This window comes from Mastomys coucha, unplaced genomic scaffold (genome assembly GCF_008632895.1).
Source record: "Mastomys coucha isolate ucsf_1 unplaced genomic scaffold, UCSF_Mcou_1 pScaffold22, whole genome shotgun sequence".
Classification (NCBI taxonomy): domain Eukaryota; kingdom Metazoa; phylum Chordata; class Mammalia; order Rodentia; family Muridae; genus Mastomys; species Mastomys coucha.
This window is the reverse complement of record NW_022196905.1, coordinates 79018248-79034410: the sequence shown is the minus strand read 5'-3', so window position 1 is coordinate 79034410 and position 16163 is coordinate 79018248. Positions and strand designations below refer to the sequence as shown.

At 39.0% G+C, this 16163-nt stretch overlaps 2 protein-coding genes across 5 annotated transcripts in view; both read left to right on the top strand.

The window, feature by feature from the left end:
* Nucleotides 1-2350, top strand: part of LOC116071419 (transmembrane protease serine 11F) — an 86802-nt gene extending 84452 nt beyond the window's left edge. For all 4 annotated transcript variants that reach the window (XM_031342915.1, XM_031342914.1, XM_031342912.1 and 1 more), the window contains one exon: nt 19-2350. In XM_031342915.1, the coding sequence (XP_031198775.1) occupies nt 19-177 (159 nt within the window). In that variant the 3' untranslated portion in view covers nt 178-2350. The remainder of the gene's footprint in view (nt 1-18) is intronic.
* A 3455-nt stretch (nt 2351-5805) lies between these two features.
* Nucleotides 5806-16163, top strand: part of LOC116070573 (transmembrane protease serine 11G) — a 44786-nt gene continuing 34428 nt past the window's right edge. Inside the window, exon 1 of the mRNA XM_031342006.1 lies at nt 5806-5881. Coding sequence (XP_031197866.1) covers nt 5874-5881 — 8 coding nt within the window. The 5' untranslated portion in view covers nt 5806-5873. The remainder of the gene's footprint in view (nt 5882-16163) is intronic.

The following is a 16163-nucleotide window of genomic DNA, read 5'->3' as shown; positions in this document are numbered from 1 at the left end:
TTTTTTTTTCTATTTCAGGGTGATTCTGGTGGACCTTTGGTTTATGACAATCGGGACATCTGGTACATTGTGGGCATTGTAAGTTGGGGGCAATCTTGTGCTCTTCCAAATAAACCTGGAGTCTACACAAGGGTGACTAAGTATCGAGACTGGATAACCTCCAAGACTGGCCTCTAAAGTATACTGTTGTGAATGATGGCTATAGCCCATGGAGCAGGATGCCTGCAGATTGTACAGTATCACTTAGAGTTGTGAATTATAGCCACAACCCATGGAGCAGGATGCCTGCAGATTGTACAGTATCACTTAGAGTTGTGAATTATAGCCACAACCCATGGAGCAGGATGCCTGCAGATTGTACGTTATGGGCATTATTACTTAGAGTCACGGGGGTGTAAATGAGTGCTTCTACCAGATGTCAAGGAACTCTTCAGATGGAGATCAATTTAATATCATGAGGTGGCTTTTTGTGCATAAACTTTTACCAAGAAGGAAGAAAACTTAGCAAATGACAGTCAGCACTGGTACCTCACTCATAAAAGTGACTCGTTAATGTGACAAACACAAATAGCTTCCCTCAGGATATAAAGAGCTGCCAGGCTGCTACGGTCTTACCTCATATGATGCATAGAGCTCTGGGACTCATCTTACAAACATCAGCATCTTCCTTAAGGATTAAAGACACAAGCATTTTAGAACTCACGACTGGACATTCAACTGCTACAATGAAGGAGTGTGGAACCTGCGGTAAAACTTGAACTCTAACCTGGGTTTGCAGCTGACTGGGAAGAGCGTTATTCTCAACCACAGGAACTGTCATCATTTAAATGCATATGAACTTGCCATGACACTATATAATGCCCTCAAGCAGTGGCTTTCGGAAGCCAGTTGCATTGTTAAGAAGCATTTCTAGCTCACTCTTTTAGCAGTATCTTGCCATCCACATATCAATCATAGTTAGCCCAGCAAAGAGAAAAATAAACTTATTAAAAGTATTTTCCTACTAGTATAGAAAGGATAGAAGGAAGCCGATGAAAGCAGAATTATCTGAAAAAAATAATTAGTATCCAGGGCACTCTAAACTTTTGATGGAATGTGTTATTCAAATATTTATTTAGAAATATAGACATAAGCAAATGGTAGCTGATGCTTTTATAAATTACCAGCTCATTGTCAAGTTATATGTCTATCAAAATGTCAGGTGGGAAGTGCCTTATGTAAAACACTTAGTACAGTGCTTACTATATACTAAGTACTAAGTAATAGTGAGTGTCCCAGCTAAAGGGCTTAACTATGGTTCAAATCCTGGTGGTGGGCATAGTGTTAGTGAGCCCGTATTGTCTGAGTTAGGCCAGTGGCTCATGAACTTTGTCTCTGCCAAATGCAAAGTATGTGCTTTTATGCAAATGACCCAATATCTCTCTGTTAATTAGCTCTTTCATCTGGATGGTGTGAATAAAAATACTACCTCATTGTGGGTTTTTGTTTGAGGATTGCATGTATTAATACATGTAAAGTATTTGCAACAACCTCTGCACACAGTAAGTTCTCAGGATGAATAAGCTACTATCAATATTAATGTTCCTTGGACTTTTAAAAGCACTTTGTATTTTTAAATGCCCTGCTCCTTCAAAAGACGCAAATAATTTCAAAGTACTTTAAGTTTCATTGTTGAAAAACAGATGGAATATCAGGTTTTCAAAATCACTTTTATGTTTCCTGGATTTAATTTTGATCTGTGTCTACTGTAGGCATGTACTCAGAGGATGATGCCCACCATGCCTGGGGTAAAACTATAGCCAAGCATCAGTATTCACCTCCGGCCCTCAGCTGTGAGGCTTGTATGTGTTATTTTGACTTAGCAGACAAAAATTGTGGCATAGCCAGCCTTTAATGGCTAAAAGTTTTGCTTTGGTTTTAGTTTACATATAATTGGTTTTATGTAACATTTGTAACTGAGATTAATATAACTTTCAAAGTCTCCGAGTTGCTTTAACTTGCATCTCAATGAGCTACGAGCACACAGAAGTCATGTCTGGTCATTTAAAAACTTAAAGTTGGGCATGATTGATGTTGGAATTTTCTTTTAATTTAAATAAACTCCTACTTTTGGTAGATATGGAAAAGAAAATCTGTTTACCAAAAAGCCCTTTATTCTTTCCTTTGTAAGTTTCTAACAATGGATACATGCTTGTATGTAATTTTATTTATATTTCATCAGACTGTGATAACTTTTTTTAAGTTTTTGTGAAACTCTGTATACTAATGTAAATCTTTCCATGCTTAGTTAGATTGAATTAAATGATAATTTAACATGATTAAGAGTAATAAATATAAAGTGATATGAAATCTAAAAAAATAGAAAAGTGTATTTTTTATAACAGTGTTTGTATGTCTTATTTCATGTTTGGTGTTTGCTTTATTGATTGAATGTCACAAGAGTCAAGTGATCTTCTACTTCATGTTTTCCATTGGACATATGGGTTACTAAGCTACCTACCTCATGGCATTACTGTGAGGGATTCTTGTAAATACTAAAGTTGAAAAGTTGGAGAACATTTAAAAGTCTCAAAAATGCAGAGTATATTACTGTTAACAGATACCAATATAGATGATACAGGAATGAATTCAGATTATGAAGACTGATGCATGTTGCTCTTTGCAAAGTTAGGGTTTTATTGCTTTGTACATTTGGCAAACATAGAAATGGCTAACAACACACAAGAAAGTGGTCTTGCCTTCTCTGTATTGACACTATTGTTATTTTAGTACTCTTTTCATTGAAAGCCAGATAGGCTTAAAAAAACAAAATTATTTGTATAGAATCAATTAGATGTATAGAAAATGTAACAATCCCTACAAAAGCAGAATCTTGAAACCTGGGGTTCTGACTAAAGGGTTAATTTTTATGGTGGAGAAAGACTTAGCCAAAATTTTTATTAACAATAAGCCACAACTCTGTCATCTTCATAATTCACCAACAATAAGAGAAATAAAATATATCTATCCTTTCAACTAAATAAACTTTTAACAAATTTTTAATTTTTTATTTTTTTAATGGGATATTTTATTTATTTACATTTTAAATGTTATTCCGTTTCCCTGTTTCCCCTCTACAAACCTCCTATCTCATCCCCCTTACCCTGCTTCTATGAGGCTGCTCTCCCACCCATCTACCCACTCCTGCCTCACCACCCTAGCATTCCTCTACACTGGAGTCATCAAGCCTTCACAGGACCAAGGGCCTCCCTGCCCATTGGTGCTAGATAAGACCCCTTCAGTTCCTTCAGTCCTTCCCCTAACTCTTCCATTAGGGTCCCTGTGCTCAGTCCAATGGTTGTCTGTGAGCATCCACATCTGTATTGGTCAGGACCTGGCAGAGCCTCTCAGGAGACAGATGCATCAGGCTTCTGTCGGCAAGCACTTCTTGGCAGTATCAATAGTGTCTGTATTTGGTGTCTGCATGTGGGATCCCAGGTGGGGAAGTCTCTAGATGGCCTTTCCTTCAGTCTCTGCTCTACTCTTTGTCCCTGTATTTCCTTTAGACAGGAACAATCTGGGTTAAAATTTTTTGAGATGGGTGGGTAGCCCCATCCCTCAACCAGGGGGCCATGCCTAACCTTTGGATATGGTCCCAACAGGTCCCCTTTGTGGGGTATTTCAGCTAATGTCATCCGTGTGGGGTCCTGGGAGACTCTTGCTTTTCTGACATTTGGGACTTTCTGCTTGCTGCCCCCAGCTCCCCATCCCCCATTGCTCCACACCTCTGTTCAATTTCCTGACCCTCTATACATCTCCTCCATCTCCTCCTGTGCCTGATTCTTCTTTTCTTTTTCCCCTCCCCCTCATCTCTTCCTCCCAAGTCTCTTCTACCCTCTACTTTCCTTGAAAATTTTGTTCCCCCTTCTAGATAGGACTGAACTAAATAAACATAAATCATTTGATGGCAAGAAGAGGTGTGCAAATCCTTCAAGCAGTCAAGGAAATGAAGATAAACTTTTAACAAATAGTTGGAATTGACAGGATCATAACTTGTAGAGCTGCTTGGTGAATGCTGTCATATTAAGACTAGGCATCTACTTGTTTATTGAATGAACCACGGTTGGTGGAGGACTAGGATCCAGCCCTGCATTTACTCCACTGTTATATTCTGAGTCATACAAGCGTGACAGCTAAGGACATTGTAGCCTTAAGTAGTCATTTTAAATCACTGTTTCTCCTTGCAAAAACAAATGTGAGATAAGCTAAATTCTCACAATGTTCCACACTGTGTCTCTACACCATTTACACATGCACATGTGTGGTGTGTGTGTTCATGTGTGTGGGTGTGTGTTTATATGTGTACTAGTTATCCTTCTACTGTTGTAAAGAGACACCACGGCCAAGGAAACTTATAAAAGGAAGCATTTATTGGTGGCTTGCTTACAGTGTCAGTGGGTTAGTCCATGACCCAGGGAGCATGGAAGCATGCAGGCTGGCATGGTGCTGGAGCAGTGTTTCAGAGCTTACATGTTGAGACAAGGCATGGGGGGGGCAGGGAGAGGGGGAAGGGGATGGACAGGGGGAGGGAAGAGGGGGACTGGAATGATTTGGGCTTTTGAAACCTCAATATCACATGATACATGTCCTTCAAAGGGCCACACCTCCTAATCCTATACAAATAATTCTACCAACTGGCGACCAAGAATTCAAATATATGAGCCTGCAGAGGACATTCTTATTCAAACAACCAAAGGTTGATTTTTCAAAATGAAGAAGGAATGAAACATAAATAGGAGTGTTGAATGCCATTTGCAAAAAAGAAGGGGGTCAAAGTATGTTGAATACCTTGCTGCTCACATGGGGGTGCATAACCACTGAAATGGGTCACAGTTTGAACCCTCTGAGCTTCATTAGCAGAAGGGAAGCTGGAAATCTAAAAACACGCAAGCTAACTCTGGTTACTCGCTTGAGGAAGGGAAGATTGTCAGAGTAGGTAGGAGCTGGGGATGCTAACGGAGAGGGTGTCCTGAAGGAAGTTCAGGCTTTCAGAGCCCTTAGATGTCATGTACATAGGCTTGAATTAGATGAGCCTGACAGTGAGTGGACATTGAATGAACTGTAAGCAAGGAAAAAGGAAGTGGTAATTTTCACATGCAGAAGGAAGAGTCACTGGAAGAGAAGGACTGGTGTCAGAGAGATGAAAACCCAGCAGTATCAAAGAAGGTGGATGGTAATATAGCTAAAATTACCAGACGGGAGATGGGGTGGGGGGAGGTGAGGAATGATAGTCCCTTTGTGAGACCCTTACAATGACTGTCAGTTCAAACTAAATCTCAGGTGTTTCTTTTTCCTTTGTTTTTGTTTTCCCCTTTTTCAAGCTATCTCTCTTTAGAATAGACATGAGAATTCTGGGCAAGATATAATGAACACATATGCCCTAAGGAAATCTTGTCAAGAGCACCAGATATTTCCTGAAAACCTAGTTTCAGGTACCTCTGGAAGAGATGAATGACTGCGCCTGAAACCAGACGTGTACTGACTCAGATGGAGAAAGGCTGTCTCTTGAAAGACAAACAGAAAGCTTCTCCACGAGTCAAGGGAGTTGCTTACAATCAGGACTTGACATTGTTTCTCAATTAGCCTGAACCAGGAAATTCTTATTTCCTGTAACAAAGACTTTATCAAGTGATTCTTTTCCGTACCCCAAACCATACTCCTGGTTAACATTTACCGGTCCTGACTTGTTAAACAAGTTTCTTTTAAATCTTTAAAGTGTTCTTAACTTTAGCCGGCTCACACATCTGCAAGAATATCCAGGATGCTACTCATTTGACAGGGATCACACACACAGCAGTGTGGAGGTGGAGAAGCTCACCTTCCCCACGGTGGCGATGTATCAGTAAGTTCAGTTTTATTTCACCTATGGAGGGTTCCTTTCACATTTGTGCTTCTAAATAGAAGTTAGAAATTATGCTAAGTTGGCTGTCTAATAATTTTCCTCTATTTCTGTTGGTGAGAAGACATAGTAATAATAGTCTCTATTTCAGAAAACCGTGTTCATGATTTTATACTTAGGAGTTGAGATTTGTAATGTTGGACTGAATTACATTTAGTGTTGAATATGAATACTTAATATGGGAAGTATATTTCATACAGTTTAAAAGTTTAATATGAGAATTTAGATAACAATGTACATCTTGTGGTAAGACAGAGAGCCCAAGAAGCACTGGTAATTTCAGGGACTGGACTGGAATGACGAAGGTAAGTCCACCTAAACGTTTAAAAGATATTTACTGTGTTTGTTATAAATGATGCACTAAGTTGATTCATTCAAAAGGAAATGTTCAAGTTATATGAAAACCATATTAGTTAGCCTCCATTCTGAAGTTGATAAACACGATTGAAACTCAAAAATATGAATAAGGAATTTGATATCTTTGTTTTTATTCCTACATCTTTGTACTGCCTTCTCTCCTCCATCTCCTGGGTCCTATGATCCTCCCTCACTGGAGGTCCCTCCAGCAGCTCCGCTTTACTCTTCCAAAGAGTGTTATTAATTAGCTACCTATTGTACTCTATGCAACAATAGCTTTGAAATGAAAAACAATGCAAAAAGCCACTCATTTCAAAAAAGGACAAATGTTTTGTTTTTTCAAAAATAAGAAAACAAAAAAACCATACAAGCACAATTTATGTAAATATATGAGAAGTAAGTAGTTTTACATTAATATAAATACAGAAATCCACAGTAAGGAAATGGTAAATATTTTATTTCCTACCCTTTGTCTGATCTTCTCTGCACTTTGACATACTTGCCATCATCAAATATTAATTCTTTATCTACAATATGAGGTAAATTATCACAAGATATTCAGGAGGAAGGAATTACAAATGTCTTTTCAAATGTCTGATAAGGATCTTCCTGTCTTATTTACAGTGAAAATCGTTATTGGTATGCGAAATTGAACTAAATTTGAGTAGTTTTCTAGACCAGGAAACTCCCAACAAAATTAATTCTTTGCAGTTATCCAGATAAGTTCTTTCTCTACCTGATGGCCTTAAAGCCACAAATTAAGGTTTAGTTTATTTAAAAAAATAAGACAGAATAAACAAACAAAATGAAATTAGTTGTATTTGTGGAAATAGTAAATATTATGATAAATGGTTTTAGTTGTATTTAAATGATTTTGAACATATACAAAAGTTGTCAGTTGCACACCAATAGTATAATTCAGTTTCAAGTGAGAGATATATCTCATGTACTTGCTATATGTGTGTGAGAACCAGAGTATGGATCCTAGAAGACATGTAAAGTGTGGGCCTGGTCCATGCATACCTGTTACACCAGCAGTGACAGTAGGGACACAAGGCTTTTAGGGCCTTGCTCTGCACCAAAAACATGAGGTCTGGGTTCCGATGATGATATTGCCTCACAAGAACAAGATGGAATGTGAAAGATGGTGATGGCATCTTTTGCATCTATATGTGTACACATACATGCGCACATACACCACACACACACACACACACACACACTCACACACACACACACATATATATATTAAAATAAATACATAAAATAAAATGAATCAATTTTCCTTTTCACTATCTGGCATTTATTTATGGTCTGTTATATTCTAGGAACTATTAGCAGCACTGGGGACATACAATTTAAATTTCTGTTAAGGCTTATGTAAAACATGAACTCTATTTTACAGTTGGTTAAAGGTAAAGGAAATCCCTTTAGAATAGTAAAGGGACAAATGACTGTGACAAAAAGAGAGAAACTAGGAAGACAGAGTCAATAAAAGCCCTGAGAAAACACCTGGTATGCAGTCCACCAGGAAATTTAAACTTCCACATTTCTGCAATCCCCATCTAAGGATTTTCAACTCTAGATCCAAAAGTCCACAATCATGTTTTCTGTTCAGACAACTAAGATATTAACTTGATACAGGTTTGTATTATTGGGTCTGGTTTCCTTGGCTTTTTGGCTGGAAGGGGGGATGAGGAATAAATATCATAAGGAAGGAAATAAGGTATTAAGAAGCTCTCTCTATTCCTCCTAGTGGTGATGTCTTTGGAAACACAACTAGATTTTTAATTTTTTTCTTTTCAGCACTCTTGAGTAAAGTGAAGAAAATACATCTTGTTTTTGTATATACCATTATGAACCACAATGCTTATCACTTAATGTGTTAGTAGAGCCCTTTAAATATTTTTCTAATTCATTTAAGACCAACAAATTTCTAGCCAGTCACTTGTCAACTTCTGGTCTTCTCAACTCCACTGAAATGGTTTTCATGACATTTCTGACTATTTTAAATCTAGAAATACATTTTCTAGTAAGTTACTCTATACTTATTATGATATAAAAAGTATAAATATACTTGGTTTTTATTTCATTTAAAATCTTTTCTTTCTCATCAAAACAAACAACTACAAAATAGAACCTCAGGCTGAATTGGATCCCCAGAACCCATGATGGAAGAGGGAGCTGACTTCGGAAAGTTTGCTCTGACCTCCACATATGCTCTGACCCACCCACTATAAAAAACAAACAAACAAACAAACATAAATTTAAATCTTCTCATTTAAGAAAAAAAAATTCTGAGTGATTTTATAATTCTGTCTTCCACCAAAAATACTAGAAATTTCTTTACTGTGGAAACACCTATCAGTAGATTGTTTCTCTTATATGTACTGCCTATTATAATAACAGGCAATTAAAGAAAAAAAGCTTCATCACTGGGTCTAGTGGCTCAGGCCTATAGTTCTAGCAACTTAGGGGCTGAAGGAGAAGAATAAAGAGTGCAAACTTGCCTAAATAACTCAGTGAGACAGGGTCTGAAAAACCTTTTTAAATGTATAGAGCTGAGCGCTTGGCAAGCATATGAGTGATCTGAAATTTAATCTCCAGTACTGAAAAAAATAAAAATAAAAGAAAGAGATACAGGTTGGAGGAGAAAGGAGGAAGGAAGTAAAAAATAAATAAAGAAAAAGAGTTTGCCAAATGGAAACATATACATGTGGAAAATGACGTCCAATGGCTTTAACACAGCCATTTATTTAATCTAATAAAAGGAAGAGTGTTCCTTGTTTCCGGGTTAGAGCCTTGAGCAGTAGTTCAGGGTTGCCAGCAAACTACTAGGACAGAAGCAAGAGAGCAATGGTATCCAAACTGAGTAAGGGTAGTTAGTACTTCTCAAATGCATAAATCTGAGCTTTTTCAAAGCATGTACTTGCACAAGGTACACACACACACACATACACACACACACATATATGTATATATATATATATATATATATATATATATACTTAAAACATATACTCATATTTTTCTATTTTATTTTATTTTGATTATTTTATTTATTGTATTTCAAAAGTTGTCCCCTTCTCAAATCTGCCATCCCCTCCCACTCCCCATGCCTCTATAAGGGTGCTCCCTCACCTACCCACCCACTCCTGCCTCACCACCATAGCATCCCCTTTTGCTGGGGTACCAAGTCTTCACAGGACCAAGGGGCTCCCCTTCCACTGATGCCAGCTGGAGCCATGGGTCCCCCATGTGTACTCTTTGGTTGGAGGTTAAGTACTTGGGAGCTTGGGGGCAGGGCAGCTCTGCTTAGTTGATATTGTTCTTTCTATTAGGTTGCAAACCCCTCCAGCTCCTTCTCCCCTTCTCCTAACTCTTCCATTGGGGTCCTGGTGCTCATTCTGATGGTAGGCTGCGAGTACCCACATCTAAATTTGTCAGGCTCTGGCAGAGCCTCTCAGGAGACAGCTCTAACAGGCTCCTGCAGCATGCAATTTTTGGCATCCACAATAGGGTCTGGATTTGGTGTCTGTATATGGGATGGATCCTCTGGTGGGGCAGTCTCTGAATGGCTTTTCCTTCAATCTCTGCTCCACTCTTTGTCTCTGAGTTTCCTTTAGACAGAAATAATTCCGGGTTAAAATTTTTGAGATGGGTTGGTGGCCCTATGCCTCAACAAGGGACCTTGCCTATCCACTGGATATGGTCTCTACAGGTTCTCTCTCCCCTTTGTTGGGAGTTTCAGCTAATGTCATCCCCTGTTAGGTCATAGAAACCTCTTACTTCCCTGACATCTGGGACTTTCTAGTGGGTACTCCCAATTCCCCATCCCCCATTGCTACAAACCTCCATTAAGTCTCCTGACCCTCTGTACTTTCCCCCTGTCTCATCCCATAACTGATCTCCTGCCCCCTTCTCTCTCCCACCCAGATCCTTCCCTCCCTCTACCTCCCATGATTATTCTGTTCCCCCTTCTAAGTAGAACTGAAGCATCCTCACTTGGGTGGGCCTTCCTTCTTGACCTTCATATGGTCTGTGAGTTGTATTGTGGTTATTCTGAGCTTTTAGGCTAATATTCACTTATCAGGGAGTATATACCATGTGTTTTCTTTTGGGATTTAGTTACCTCACTCAGAATGATATTTTCTTTTTTCTTTCTTTCTTTCTTTCTTTCTTTTTTTTTTTGAGGTAATACTTTTTCTTCCTTTTATTCTTTTTTATTGGATATTTTATTTACATTTCAAATGTTGTTTCCTTTCCCAGTTCCCCCCACCCTGGAAACTCCTTACCCCATCCCCCCTGCTCCTGTTTCTACGAGGGTGTTCCCCCACCCACCCACTCCTGTCTCTCTGCCCTTGAATTTCCCTGCACAGGACCAAGGGCCTCTCCTCCCATTGATGCCCAACAAAGCCAATGTGGCTGGAGCCATGGGTCCTTCCATGTGTGCTCCTTGGTTGGTGGTTTAGTCAACGGGAGCTCCGGGGGATCTGGTTGGTTGATATTGTTGTTCTTCCTATGGGGTTACAAACCCCTTCAGCTTCTTCAGTCCTTTCTTTAACTCCTCCATTGGGGACGCCGTGCTCAGTCCAATGGTTGACTATGATCATCCACCTATGTATTTCTAAGGATCTGGCAGAGCCTCTCAGGAGACAGCTATTATCAGGTTCCTGCATGCATATAAAGTGTCTGGGTTTGGTGACTGTATATGGGATGGATCCCTAGGGCAGTCTCTGAATGGCCTTTCCTTCATTTTCTGCTCCACACTTTGTCTCCATATTTCTTCCCATGAGTATTTTGTTCCCCCTTCTAAGAAGGACCAAAGCACTCGCACTTTGGTCTTCCTTCTTCTTGAGCTTCATGTGGTCTATGAATTGTATCTTAGCTATTCCAAGCTTTTGGGCTAATATCCACTTATCAGTGAATGCATACTATGTGTGTTCTTTTGTTACCTCAACTCAGGATATTTTCTAGTTCCATCCATTTGCCTAAGAATTTCATGAAGTCATTGTTTTGAATAGCTTAGTAGTACTCCATTGTGTAAATGTAACACATTTTCTGTGTCCATTCTGCTGTTGAGAGACATCTGGGTTCTTTTGAGCTTCTGGGTATTATAAGTAAGGCTGCTATGAACATAGTGGAACATGTATCCCTGTTATATATGGGGACATCTTTTGGATATATGTCCAGGAGTGATAAAGATGGGTCCTCAGGTAGAAGTATTTCCAGTTTTCTGAGGAACTGCCAGACTGATTCCCAGAGTGTTTGTACCAGCTTGCAGTCCCATCAGCAATGGAGGAGTGTTCCTCTTTCTCCACATCCTCGACAGTGTCTGCTGTCACCTGAGTTTTTGTTCTTAGCCATTTTGACTGGTATAAGGTGGAATCTCAGGATCATTTTGATATGTATTTCCCTGATAACTAAGGGTGTTAAACATTTCTTTAGGTGCTGCTCAGCTATTCGAGATTCAACTTATATTTAAGTAAGACTTAGGATATAAATATATGTATTAATGGTTAGGCTAAAACATTTTATTTATTACTTGAGAATTCCATACATGCCTACAATGTATTTTGATCACACGCATCTCTCATTCTTCCCCCATCCTCATCCCAAACACTCCTCTACATTCTCCTCTCATCTTCATTTTCTCTTTTGGTTTTTCTACAAATCTCTGAGCGCAATTAATGTGGCCCACGTGTATACAGTACAGTGCCATCCAATGGACCATGCCCAAGCTACTTTGGACCACACCCCTGAAGAAGCTGAATACTTCCATCCCCAGCTGCCATCAACTGTCAGTAATTCTTCAGATAGGAGTAGGGCCTCATGAGCTCCTCTCTTATCCATGATGAGGTATTGACTGGCTTTAACTTGTGTATGTCTTGTGCAGTTAAAACAGCTTCTGTGAAACAATGAGTGTGATGCCCCAAATCAGGCCAAGAAGACAGTGTGCTGTAGTTGTCCTCTCTTAACTATGGCTCTTATGATATTTCTGCCTCCTTCTTTGTGTTTCCTGAACACTGGGGTGAGGGAATGCTACAGATGTCTAATGTAGCACTGAGCACTTCACAACAATTTACTCCGTGTTTCTGACAATTGTGAGTCACTGAGTTAGCTGTCAACCACAGTAAAGATCAGCTCACCTGATGAGACCTGAGAACTGACAGCTGCACTAGGATTCTGTATTTCTATAGGACCACATCATAATCTGTAATATAAAACCATTCTACTAAAGAACAATGATGCACTTTGAAGTCAGCATTGTACTTTTATGTGCTATAAACATTAGCATCTATAGGAATAAATAGGGCTCTAAACGGGGCATCTATATCACATTCCCCTCACTGAAGCCCATGGGTCTTCAAAAAGATAGGGCAAGAAGATAGCCACTGCTGGGAATGTCTGCTCTGAGACAGGGCCATTACACATATGAACTCATGGCAGCTGTGACTGCATGTCCAAGACACATCCACGAGTAGTTACTCAGTGTCCTAGTATGGACAAGAGAAGAGCTCATGGAGTTCCATTCTTATCTGAGGAATTTATTCATAATTGGCTGAAGGAGGGGGTCACATTTCTTCAGGCATGTGGTTGCTAAGAGGCTACCCAGGTACCAGTAGATGCTCCTATACCCATGAATATCTAGGCAACAGCAAGTGGATTCCTGAGTTTACAAACCCAGCACAGGATTTTGAGAAGGTAAAAAGTCCTTTGGAGGAATTGGAGGGGAAGGAATGAGGGTTAGATTTGATCAAGCACATCGTATGCATATATGAAATTATCAAACAATAATTAAAAATAAATTTTGAAAGTATCTCTCTGCTTAAGTTTTACACACACTCAAAATAATTTCAATAAGATAAATTCATTTCCTTATCATTTTGTCATTCCTGAAGTGCCATCTCATTAACAAACTGCTAATCACCCTTCTTCTACATTTCTGTACTCAGTTCCATATAGTTTCCTGAATAGCTGAACGAATTCTTAGTACATAGAATTCCTCATGGCCTTCAAATAAGGACTTTTAAATCTCCAGACACCCCACAACTAAGAATTTAGTCTTTGAGGGAGGGATTTGTAAGGGTGGAACTGGGAAGAGAGGAAGGAAGGGGCTGTGATCGGCAAGTAAAGTGAATAAAAAATATTGAAGTAAAAAAGGAAAAGTTAAAAGGAAAAGAGCTTTGTCTTTGTTTCCATTGCCACCCTTCACCATGACTCTTCTGACCTTCTAAAACTGCCATCTGTGGTTTACACCTTTGTAAAGTCGACCTTCCTCCCTCTGTCAATGCGGTCATTATGGACCCCAGGCTGAAGTTATTATCCATGTTATTTACAGACTTGTGCTTCTTTTTCTTCCCTAAGTCCTGTATTCACTTGAGCACATGTCCCTTGGAGGGGAGGATTGACATCCTCACCCTCACCTATTTCCTTGTTCTTCTCATCCAGATATATTTTTCCCTCAAACATTCCTGTGAACACCCCAGATTCATCATGCCTGGGAGTCACTCTCGATGAATCACAAGTCTGAACTTTTAACCCTGTTATTCTCAGAGTCTCATTCTGGTGCATCAGAGCATCCGAGCTGCTTTTTGTTGTTGTTAATTCATCTGTTCTTGTACTATTTTTGCCTTTTTCTAAGGTGGAGGATCTCAAGTTCCAGACTGGCCCAGAACTTACTATTTAGCCCAGGCAGGTCATGGGTTGCAATCTTCCTCCTTCTGTCTTCTTAGTGGTATGATTTTAAGTGCACACCACAACTGGCTCTAATTTTTAATCCCTTAGGTATTTCATCTGCCATACCAAATTACATGCACATTTGAATTCTCACACAAATGTACACTGATCTTCCTCTTCTAATCCTTAGAACATTTTTTTGGAGATAAGTTTTGGTCTGTGACTCAAACTACCATTGAACTCACTTGCTTCAGCTACCTCAGTGCTGGGATTAAAGGTATATGCCACTCTGACCACATGAAGTTTTTCTGTTTATTCATTTATTCCTTTCCTTCCCCCTTCCCCATTCCTATCATTCCTTATAGGATTACAAACCTGTGTCGTTGAAAATTCATGAATATTTTTATTTTAAGTGTATGAGTGTTTTACCCAAATGCTTATATGCTTGCCTCATGCATGCAGTGGCATGGAAGGCAGCAAAGGGTGTCAGAACCCCTGCACTTGGAGTTTTTGATGCTTGTGAATTGTCATGTAAGCACTAGGAACCAAATCCTGGTTCTTTGGAAGAGCAACAGGTTCTCTTAACCTCTGGGCCATCTCTCTACACCCCACTCAAAATTCCTTAATGCTAGTTTCAGCTCTAAACTCTCTTGCCTCTCATCTTTTCCCATTCATCATGCCTATACTCTAAACCTACAGCAAACTCTCTCTGCTCGGACTTCCTCAGAAATGTGCAGGATGTTCCTAGTCATCCAAACTTACAATGTTTCCTGGCATCTCTACTTCCTTTTTGTCTGTTTCCACAAGTCTGCTAGATTCTTCAGCTTTGTTCAGTTTCCAAGTCTCGTCCTCTGTGCTCTTTGTTGTACTAATTTAACAGTTATCAACCTGTGGGCTGTGAACTCCTTGGGTGTCTCACATTAGATATTCTGCATATCAGATATTTACATTATCATTCATAACAGTAGCAAAAACTACAGTTGTGAGATAGCAACAAGATAATTTATGGATGGGGATCACTGCAACCTAAGAAACTGCATTACAGGGTTGAGTTAGGAAGGTTGAGAACCACAGCCCTAATTGAGAGAGATAAAGTGATTGACTAATCAGAGCAGGACATTCAACTTCCACATATCAAGACCTTCAAATCTAAAAGCATTATTCATTCTCAAGAATACATCTACAATTTTTCAGTTCCCTAATCTGCTAGTTTAAACTATATCAAAATGTCAATATATCGCCATTTTCTATTCATATGAAAGTTTTATATGAATGAGCTTAATTATCTATATCCATACACTTAAATCACTCTCACAACTTCAGGATACCAATTGAATAGCTTTAACAATTAATATTCAAGCCTGGGGATTAAATTATCTCATCCATAGAAGAAAAAAAAAAAACTCCATCAAATCTACATACCTAAATGACTCGGTTCCCCCTCCCTATTGATAGCCAAACTTGGTTGAATGGAAATAAGAATAGTTGATTCCTTTCATTCTAGTTCCTTCCTTGTAGTCTCCCACCCCATTTTCACTATCTTCTTTTTGAGCTTGGATTCCTAGTTAGTAATTTGAGAACAGATTCAACAGAATAATGTGTTGTGTTCTGTTTGTAAGGGAAATAATATCCTTACTTAGCACTCTTCTTTAATCATTCTTTGGCTTCTGCTTTTGAGTATCCAAAAGGGCATGTTCTAGATAGTCAGTGTCCTTACTGTCATTGTGGCCCAGGTGTACATCTCTCACAGTGTCTCCTGAACAGCACTACACCACAGCCTTGGTTGTCATGGTATGCTCACCTAACACAGGTTCTCTCAGCTATAGCCATGCACTACATTTGTAAGTTTTAGGGTTCTTCAAGACCTAACAGATCTTGTAAACATAGTCAAATTATTTCTTGTAAAAACTTATTCTCAAGTTCTATTTTTCTAATTTGCCCTCATGGTCACTGGTATGGTGATTCAACCTTAGAATCGTAATGGAAAGAAATGTAAATAAAGAAAGGATATGAAATTTAAGTCTTCTGAGTTATTATTTCTATTCTATTTTGAGCTTTAGCTGAAATAGGAACATAGACATATTTGCCTTATGACCTTCACATAGATGTTGGGTGAATCAAGTTCCAGGAATGTTAAATCACCTTCTAAATTTTAATTCTATGTCATGAAAACTTTAACTTCTAATTG